Consider the following 11,000-nt stretch of genomic DNA (forward strand, 5'->3'; position numbering starts at 1 on the left):
TGACCACATCCAAGGTAACATTGGATCACATTGAATAATTATCACATGATGCCTATCGAACTCTGAAGAAGAGCTTAGAGATTTCCTCCTGTTAGCATTTAGTGACCTTAAGACTCAAAGAAAAACGGACATCAGGGTTAGGTTCTCTGCTGTTCACAGCTTCCTCCCCTTTGGATTTCCCCTCCTAATCATGGCAAGGAATCTTTTCCAGGGTCTGGTTTGGCCAAGCAAGCTGGGGTGCCTCTTGCTGAAAGCTGCATTCCTGCCTCTGCTGGGGAATACGTGGAGGGAGCTGTTATTCGTCTTTGTATCTACCTGCCACCAAAGCACGTCTTGATTTTGAAATTAGGGATTGTTTTCTTCCTGTCCTTATGCTGACGGGTATCATATGCATTGTGAATTTACCTACAGAAATAGCGCACTGCTGGGTAGAATGTTAATTTTGTTCTCATAAGGACTTGTGTGTGTTTTTTTAATTTGCCAGCACTTGAGGTTTTAATTTTTAGAAAACATACTCTCTTGCTTTCCAGTCTCATCTAGTAAGCTGTTTTGCAACATAGCAGACTATATTCTATATTGAAGTAGGCAACTAAAAAATAATAATTTTTTTAAACGTAAGGATTCACGTTACATTGACTACATTTCACTTCCTTCTAATAAAAGTTTTTTTGAGGTGGGCGTTTTTTGTTTTTTATGGTGGTTTTTTTTTTTTGAGTTACGGCTGAATCACTTTGCTTTCAAGGTGGTGTGGAGGTAATTTAATTATATTCAGAACTCTGGCAGGAAATATTTGCAAGTCTAATATTTGTTGGATTCCTAAAGAAACAGAATGCTCCAGATCAGTTTCCTGTATTTGTGTCTAAGAGTCACAGGTACTGTTTCCTGCATTTAAGAGTGTCAGACATGTAGTGCCAAACCTGGGAATCTTGCTGGCGTTAGGTATTTGATTTCAAAATTAAGAAACAGATTCTATGGTTTACATTTGTATAAAAAGTTTAGAATATCTTTATTTTTCATACATTTTCTTATATGTAATCATTGTGCTGATTCTTGTCTCCTTGAATGCATGCAGGGAAATACATCTGTTTCAAATGCTATAAACTTGAAAATCTGTAGATAATCCTCTAGTGTCTTCAGTAGTCCCTTTGTTCTGCTATTGAAATTACATCAATCTTCCAGGTTGAAACATATATATTAACTTGGTATTAGGAAACTCGAACAAAGGCGGAGTTGAGAATACAAATGAATCACTGGCTAAGTAAACTCTGCCATCACTGTCCTTTCCAGATTTATCATCTCATAGGATGTATTTTAGTGATAAATGAGCTTTGAAATGTGAACCCTCATTTTTGACAGAGAGGGCAGCATTGCATATACAAAAAAAAACAGGTTTGAAGCGAAACAGACCTGAGTTGGAAACCCAGTTCCATCACTGACTAGCCATGGGCCTCAGTTTTCTCATCTATAAAACGGGCCTAACACCACCGAGTGTTGTAGCTGGTGTGTGTAAAGCAAGCATGTAAAGTCACATTTTAGGCACTAGAAATGCTTACTTCCTCTCTCCTGCCCGTTAATCCAGGATCTTCCTTTGAGAGGAGCAGCTCACAGGGACATGGGTGCTGGATGAGATGAACCAGAGCTGCACATAATCTCAAACTTTGGGGTGTTTATGTAGCCATAGGATTTACCTCACCCCTAACTGGATGCTTGTCTTGTCCTCGCAGGTCCTTGAGAGGTTGCAGCAAAGAGGATTTGAAATCGTGGGCTCCTGTGGGGGAGGAGTGGACTCGTCCCAGTTCAGCGAATACGTCCTTCGGCGGGAACTGAGGCGGACGCCCCGCGTCCCCTCCGTCATCCGGATAAAGCAAGAGCCTCTGGACTAAATGGACATATTTCTTATGCAAAAAGGAAAACACACAAAACCAATAACTCAAACAAACAAAAAAGGGACATTTCTGTGCAGTTGGAACAGCAAACCAAGTCCTGGACCTAAAATCGAATAAAAGACACATTTATATCCAATAGAGACCACACCTGTATTCATATGGGAACAATTGGAATAGTGATATCCTCAAGGTGTAAAAAATATATAAATATATATATATATATATATATGTCAAAAGGTAGGAAATGCAAAAAAGAAAAAAAAAAAAGGTGATAGCCGCAGTTGGTGCTGTGATGGCCGTGAAGTGTCCTAGGCCTCCCGAGGTCTCTGACTAATAAACAAGCCATGAGCGGTGAGGACACAGTCTCCTTACAGTTTCCATTGCCAACAGCCATCCATTCTTTCTTTTTCCTTTATCTTTCTTTTTCCTTTTTTAAAAAAAAACAAAAAAACCAAACACCTTGAATCCAGTTTTTTTGTATATGGAGGTTCCACGTCCCTCTTTAGGCTGGGACCAGGCGGGACTTCAGAAAAACCCTCATGAGCACATTGCAAAGATGTTAGACATGAAATTTTACATGTAGTTTGTACAGAAGTCACACTTTTTTGTCCACCTCACAGATGTGAACTTTACTTTGTTTTAAAACTGATCAGTTTTGCCAAGGGGCCAGAATTATTCCTTGTTAGAATTGCTCCAGTTCAAGTCTGCTGCTTTCCTACAATTTTTCAAATTTTATAATGTATTAAATACAATAAATTCTGTTTAAAAAAGATGGTCTGTGTGAAACACACATGTGGGGGTGAGGCTGGATTAAAGTGAAATTTTTTCTTTTTGAAATTGTCCGTGTTGAGCATCAAAAAGAGGCTTGAAAGCCAGGGTCAGTTTTGAAGTCAAAACCTACTAAAGGCTAAGGATGTCATCACCTGTTCCAGACAGTGGTCTTCTGACTCAGCAAATGTTATTTCATGTGCTTTGTTATTCTGCATTGGTTAGCAAGGTAAATCTTCCTTCTTACGGACTTTTTGGTTACACCTATTTCAGGCTGCAGAGCAAGCCACACCAAAATTTAATGGCTTAAAACATTTTGTTCTGACCTGCGATACTGGCCTTCGCTGGGCTGGGTCTGCTCCACGAGTCTGCTCCATTGCTGCAATCCAGGGGGTCTTACTGGTGTGGAATGTCCTACATGGCTCACCCAGATGGCTGCAAATACTTGGCTGTTGGCCTCTGTGTGGCTTGGGCCCCTCAACATGGTAACCGGATTCCAAGAAGAAGGCAGAGAAAGCCACAGTTCTCTAAAAGCCTGGGCCCCGGACGGCACGGTACACTTCCGCTGCTTCCTGTTGTTGAACAGCCACATGGCCAGCCCAGACTCAAGGAGGGGGAAATAAGAACCTCCTGTTGGGGAAAGTAACAAAGCATTTGTGACCACCTTCAGTCTACCATAACACCTGTCCAAAGCATCTTATAAGTAGGGCATTATGGTTTTGCAAAAAGTAGGGAACATCTCAGAGCCAAAACTATCATTTTATTATTAGCCAGAGAAGTAAAAAACCTGAGATTTCACTTTAGAATGAAGTCCTCAGCTTTTCCAAGGTATTAGTGACCCTGATTCTTCGATCAGCCCTACACCCACCTTTCTTCCCTCCTCTTCCTCATTCCAGACACTCAAAATAAATCTGGCATGTTGGTAAGATTGACAGGTCAACGAGAATGTGTTTCTGGTGCAGAGATATTCCTGTGGTGACGGGTTATTTCCATCCTGAACTTACTTTCTTTTTTTAAATTAAAAAGTGTATGCCTGAGGACACTAGTAATGAAAATATCTCTGGCTTCTGAAACTAAAAGTGAGCTGTTAATGGCTCCTATCACTGCCTGAAACACAGGCGGCCCAAACGCTGAATTACTTTAATGATGGCTAGCCAGGCTTCCACATTGCTGCGTAATTTCCCTATTTGACACTAATACACCACTCTCTCAGATGGGGACAGACAGGGCTGCTCCCACCAGCTGCTCAGTCATCCACGTCCCACTGAAAGGAGAATAAAATTGCTCTATGATTTACTAGCAATCCATTCTCGTTAGGCAGAATTTCCTCAAATCAATAATGCAAGGGCCTCACTTTGGGACTCTGCTGGTTATTATCATCAGTTAATGTTTACCCAGCACTGCTTATGTGCAGTTAGCATTGTCCCAACCAAATACTGCACAGAATGGTGTACATTGGCTACTGGCATCCACTTTGTTCTTTTCTAAGTTCTTCGGTCTATTTATATGACCGCATCCCAGTTGCACATTGTTTCTACAGAAACTCTGATCCAGTTCAATGGAGCAAACATTTCACTTGTAATGTTCACCTTTTTAGGTCTTGAAACATGTAGATTCCCAGATACCAAAATACTTTAGGAAAGAGCAGGTCAATCAAAATGTCAAAATATAATTGAATCATCTTTTTTCTTTTTTCTTTTTCTTTTTTTTTGAGACAGGGTCTCACTCTGTCACCCAGGCTGGAGTACAATGGCACAATCTTGGCTCACTGCAACCTCCACCTCTGGGTTCAAGTGATTCTCCCACCTCAGCCTCCCAAGTAGCTGGGACTACAGGCGTGTGTCACCACACCCGGCTAATTTTTTTTTTTTTTGGTAGAGATGGGTTTTGCCATGTTGGCTAGGCTGATCTTGAACTCCTGAACTCAAGTGATCCACCCCCATCGGCCTCCCAAAGTGCTGGGATTACAGGTGTGAATGAATCACAATCTTAGTTTTCACTACTGCTTATTATTCAATGTAAAGTTCATGTTCGAACTTCACCAGTGTCCCCAAAAGGATCTTAATAGCTGTGCTTTGCACCTAGAGGATCTGATCAAGGATTACGCATTACATTTATTAATAATACCCCCCACCCCTTGCTTTTCTTTGGGGGGATCTTTCCATGACATCAACTTATTGGAAGAGTCTAGGTCAACTGTTTTGTAGATTGTTGCACAATTTGGATTTGTCCAATTTGTCCCTCATTGGTAGAGTCAGGTTTGTTTGGTTTCGAGAATACTACATAGGTGATAACATGTCCTCAGTGCATCATATCACAAGACTCAGTTTGGCCCATATTATTAACGGCAGTTTTGGCCTCTTGGCTGAAGTAACATTCACCAAATTACCCAGTGTAAAGGTAGCCTTTTCTTTTTGTAAGTAATGATTACCTATGGGATGATGCTATGAGACTATAAATATCCTGTATCTCAACACACTCTCACCAAATGGTTTTAACATCCATTGGTAATCCTTTCCCAAATCAATCATTACCTTGGTAGCGCTAAAAGTTTGCTTTTTAAAAAGCCACTGTTGGCCGTGCCTGGTGGCTAACGCCTGTAATCCCAGCACTTTGGGAGGCCAAGGTGGGTGGATCATGAGGTCAAGAGATTGAGACCATCCTGACCAACACGGTGAAACCCCATCTCTACTGAAAATACACAAATTAGCTGGGCGTGGTGGCGCATGCCTGTAGTCCCAGCTACTCCAGAGGCTGAGGCAGGAGAATCACTTGAACCCAGGAGGCGGAGGTTGCAGTGAGCCAAGATCGTGCCACTGCACTCCAGCCAAGGTGACAGAGCAAGACTGTCTCAAAAAAAGCCACTGTTGCCTGAATCTTTGATAGTTGGAATAATCTTTTTTTTTTTTTTTTTTTTTTTTTTTTTTTTAGCAAAATAAAAAATCTTTAGGGCAGACAAGCTACACTATTTGACCTGCTCTTTTCTAAGAAGTATTTTAGAAAACTAGAATAAGGCAAGCCACTTATAAACTGGTTCCAAATATTAGATGAGTTTCTCCATAATAGTAATAGTCATCCGTTTAGTGTTTGCTGTGTGCCAGACCTGTACTGAGCACTTTACCTGTTAACTCATTCAATCCGTTGACCACACTGGAGGTTGTATTATCCATCACTATGTCTTGGTTAAAGTAACTAAGACCCTAAGACATCAAATAAAGGATATGATTAAGGCTAATGTTCGATTAAGTTTTATAAGGAGGACCCAAAACAACTATTTAAGAAAAAGTAAGTTTTTATGTGCAATAGGAGAAAGGAGTAGATTATTAATTAATAGCATTTTCTCCTTATAACGGAAATGTACTGCTGTAGTTAAGTATTTTGACCATCTTCTTCAGTATGTTGGGTACTTGGCTTTGCTCATACTAGGGTGACCATGACATGGTTTCTGCTGTGGGTTTCTGGGGAGTGAGAGGAGCAGGGCTCTCTGCACATCCAGCGGTGAATTAAGGTATGTGCACACCTAACTACAGTCCAAGGCACAATGGGATATGTGTCATTTCCTATTTACAAACCAAGGATTCTAGAAATGCCCAATCATATGGGATCATATCTAGTCGGGGATATTAGAAAAACCATCCTTGGGGAGCTGGCGCTTGAAAGATGGGTAGACTTTGCAAGGAAGGAGTATTTGGGGGGGGGGTCAGAGGCTCTGAGCTGGAGGAGCACAAGACAGGGTCAGCACATAGTAAGGGATGAGGGAAGCATGGGCTAGAAAAGGAAGGTGGAATTGGATTTTGGGAGTGTGAGAGGGGAGCTGATCTTGACTGCCAGACAAGGATATGGACTTTATTTAGGAACCATTGGAGAATCACAGAAGGTGGGCAGATACTCATTTAGGGAGTCTGTAGGCTTGACTGTCCGGGAACAGTCTGTTTATGGGAGGGGCAGTTAAGTGGCTGTTTTCCCCATTCATCCATTCATGATCTACAAAGCAGGCTAAGACCTGATGACATAAAGATGTATGAGAAAATAAGATATCACCTTTAGAGTTGGGGCGGCAAACTCAGATGCCTCCAAGGGCAGGGCAAGTTACATGAATCAGTAAGAGATAGCTGAACCGGAGTATTCGAAGGAGCAGCCCCTACTCAACCCCAGCAGGTTGCAGCTATAGGAGAACAGCGTCCTTGTACTTAAACATCTCATTTTTCTAGAAAACCTGGGAATCCAGACTTTTGTGTGAAATCTCTAGATGTGTAAATATTGGAGCTAACTCTTTTTTTTCAAATGTACAGCCCAAACAAGATGTCTGCAAACTAGGAGTTTGTAACTCTGAGAGTTACGAAATAAAACAATTTTAGACACTCTAGAAAAATTCCATTTGGGTGGGATTGCATGTGAGATCACAAAAACTAAGTTGATCGAGGACATGCTTTATAAAAAATCAAAATTTGATGCAAATTTTTAGTTTGATTTGATAATATAATCTGATCACAAAAACAACACTTATTCACATACACATACACCAGGTCTGAATCATACTTTGAGCTCAACTCTTTCTCCCTTTCCAACCCATGCAAAAAATAAGCTTGCTGGCATCGGCAGCTGCAGTGTGCTCCACTGCAAGACACTAGACAAATGGCATTGCAGTAACTATTAGTAGGAATCTACTGGTAGGAATTACTAATAACATTTGTGACTGACTAATATTCATATATAAGACTAAAACCCTGAGAATATGCATTGTGTCTGACTTTATCACTGTCAGGCAGCTTTTATCCATGAAAGTTGATCATGGGTTCTATCAGTGATTTCCAAACTTGCCTGTTCTTAAGACACACAAAAGGCATTTTTTTAAGTTATAATTCCAGCCCACCACCACCCCTGTACCCCATCTCCCCATAGATTTCTGAATTTCACTTTTTTTTTTTTTTTGAGATGGAATCTCGCTCTGTCACCCAGGCTGGAGTGCAGTGGCGCGATCTCAGCTCACTGCAACCTCCGCCGCCTGGGTTCAAGTGATTCTCCTGCATCAGCCTCCTGAGTAGCTGGGATTACAAGCACATGCCACGATGCCCAGCTAGTTTTTTGTATTTTTGGTAGGGTTTTTGCCATGTTGGCCAGGTTGCTCTCGAACTCCTGACCTCAAATGATCTGCCCACCACAGCCTCCCAAAGTGCTGGGATTACAGGGGTGAGCCAGCATGCCTGGTCTGAATTCCACTTTCTAAGTGAAAAGCCTGGGACTCCATATTTTAATAATGCCCAATACAGTGACTCTTCAGACAAGTATTAAAAACACTGGGTAATGTCATTGTGCTCCCCAGCGTAGCCTCAGAACAGTAAATAAGGATCTTCTGAGTGTGCTTTTGTGATGTGCCTTTTTATGATTTCACTGATGTAAACAATAGTTGGCATCTCCTATTTTGAAGCTCAGATTGAATTCTTCCAAATGCAGTTAATGGAGGAGGTAGGGGATGTGTGTTGGGGGCGTTGCAGGGAAGTCCTTAAGTGGCATTTAATCCAAGGGCCTTCATCCTTTCCTAATTAGGCAGAAAACTGCCCAATCCAGTGGAAATAGCCCACCAACTACAGAATTCTTACACCTCCTCTTAAAAAGCTGTCAGAGGTTCGAGTGAACAGAAACGAGCACAGGAAGTAATTACCATAGCATCTACCACCCGTAACAATAGCCTACTGTAGGTGTATAGGTCCGTCTTTTCCCTTGTATTTTAATCTAGGTGAGTTTCTCTGAAACTGAATGATTTCAAAACTTCCGAATTTGAAGGGGAATGTAAATCGATAACCCTAACCACTTACCACAAAGCTCCCTCGCACATGCTGAAACGTTCGCGTCAGAGGGCTCAATCTGCTGCATTTCATGTGACTCCAGGTTCATTCTCTCTCCACCTCTCCTTTTCCCCTCATTCGCAGTGTGAATCACACAGTGCTGCACTGCTCCTCCCAATCTGTTTATCAGATTGTGCTTGTCAGAAAAGGGAACAGACAGTACAAGTATTAAATTATGCTGTTGATCAGCAGGACTGAAAAAGCCACAGAAACATGTATTGCGCGTTCCATTCAAACTTTGGAACTTGACTCGGAAAGCCTGTCCCAAAAGCTGAAGGTCAAATCCTTGTCACAGAGGATCACACTTGTTGGAAAAGAAGCAAGATCAGTTGGTTAAATCCAGTTTGAGGAGGCCTTCCAGGATCATCTAAAGATCTGCAACTTGAGCAATCGGACGCAGCTGGGTTTTTAAGTGAATCAGCAGTAATGGGAAACTGGCTTGGGAAGGGGCAATGGTGGGAGGCAGATGGCTTATGTGCCCCTAAAATTTAAATTTTCATCCATTATTGCTCTTTATTTGAAATTTTAAAACATTATTTAAGATGTTGTTCTTCTGTAAGTCATATTCTTAAATATTTGGTCTCTTAAATACATAAATAACAGAAAATTTGAAATTCGAAGTAGAATGCATATTCACGAAAATAATTCAGTTATAGCTCTTAGTTTAAGCATAGTAGATGTGTTTATAAAACAGAATATTGACCTGTATAATCTTTTCCCTACTGCCATTATAATATCAAAATCAGAGTTATTTTCCTCTAGGTAGGGAAGGAGTGGGAGAAAAACTACATGCACACCCCAAATTCTTTCTTCCAATAACTTCCTGCCTCTGTCCAGTCTGCAATAACACCCCTCCTCCACCATCCACTCCCCACTTTTCTTCCAAGCAAAGTTAGTCAAGTGATGGATGGAGATGACTTCTGCACAATCACTAGAAGCCTTCGTGTTAATATTAAAAGCATACAAAGGGAATGGCTTGCCTGGACACTGACGGGGCTGAAGGCCTGCACTGAGGTGGCCTTTCACAGGGCCCACGGAAGAGCCACAGACAATGCAAGGCCACCAGGTCATTTACTTCTCAAATTCTTACCCCAGGTGTGGATATCTTTTTCTTGCTTGTCACTGCTTTTCTCAGTCTCCTCTCCTCTCCCTGGGAGATCTCAACCATCGATGGCTTTCCTGTCACCTGTGCTGCAGGCAGACCTCTCCCAGAGCTTGGGTGGGGTAGCCAGCCCTGAGGATACAGGACAAATAAGACATGACCTTGCCATTTGACTTTTAGTCAGGCAAGAGGGTAAGCCATGTAAATCCATCGTTTCAATATATTGTGTCATAAGCAATGATAGATGTAGGATCTGCCAAGCATTTCCATTGGACTATCAAGAACAGAGCTTATTTTGGTCACTGGGCCTTTTGTTTCCCCTTTTAGATTTCCTATTTCAGTTCAGGATGCTCCTCTCTGTTCACATCAGGGAGCCATTTCTGCAATCCCCATACTTACATGGTCACTAAGTTCTACAGAAAGTATCATCTAACTATTTCTTCAATCGGTCTTTTCCTTTCCACCCCTACTTCCACTTACCAATGTCATATTATCAATTCCTCCTATATGGACCATTTCCATAGGATCTTAATTGGTTTGCCTGTTGAGAATTGAGATTGTCACCCCTTAAAATCCATCCTCCACATTGCAGCCTGGTTACTCCCCTGTTAAAATCCTGACAGTGCTTCCTTGTTTAGAATCATCTTGTCTCCTTAGTGTGGCATCCAAGCCTCCTTGATCTAACTCTACCTACCCCTCAGCCTCACCTGGGGCCACCCCTGGCCTCCTACAAAATACTTTTAGTGTCATATTTGGTTTTTTTTATTTGCTGTTTTTTGTTTTGTTTGTTTTGGAGACAGGGTCTCACTCTGTTGCCCAAGCTGGAGTGCAGCAGTAGCACAAACATGGTTCCCTGCAGCCTTGACCTCCCAGGTTCAAGTGATCTTCACACCACAGCCTCCGAGTAGCTAGGACTTTAGGCACCTGCCACCACGCTTGGCTAATTTTTTTTTTTTTTTAAATTTTGTGTAGAAATGGGGTCTCACTGCTGGGCGCGGTGGCTCATGCCTGTAATTCCAGCACCTTGGGAGGCCAAGGTGGGTGGATCACAAGGTCAAGAGATCGAGACCATCCTGGCCAATATGGTGAAACCCCATCTCTACTAAAAATACAAAAATTAGCTGGGCGTGGTGGCACATGCCTGTAATCTCAGCTACTCAGGAGGCTGAGGCAGGAGAATCACTTGAACCCAGGAGGCAGAGGCTGCAGTGAGCCGGGATTACACCACTGTACTCCAGCCTGGCAACAAAGCAAGACTCCGTCTCAAAAAAAAAAAAAAAAAGAAATAGGGTCTCCCCCATAACTCAAACTCAACTGGATTTAAGCAATCCTCCTGCCTCAGCTTCCCAAAATGCTGGAATTACAGGCATGAGCCACCATGCCCTATATGTCATATTG

At 42.0% G+C, this 11,000-nt stretch overlaps 1 protein-coding gene across 1 annotated transcript in view; it reads left to right on the forward strand.

Annotated features, from left to right (window-relative positions):
• KCTD1 (potassium channel tetramerization domain containing 1) overlaps positions 1–2,656 on the forward strand; it is a 95,650-nt gene extending 92,994 nt beyond the window's left edge. The window contains 1 exon segment of the mRNA XM_007974393.3: positions 1,725–2,656. Coding sequence (XP_007972584.1) covers positions 1,725–1,883 — 159 coding nt within the window. The 3' untranslated portion in view covers positions 1,884–2,656.
• Positions 2,657–11,000: the final 8,344 nt, after the last annotated feature.

This window comes from Chlorocebus sabaeus, chromosome 18 (assembly GCF_047675955.1).
Source record: "Chlorocebus sabaeus isolate Y175 chromosome 18, mChlSab1.0.hap1, whole genome shotgun sequence".
NCBI lineage: Eukaryota > Metazoa > Chordata > Mammalia > Primates > Cercopithecidae > Chlorocebus > Chlorocebus sabaeus.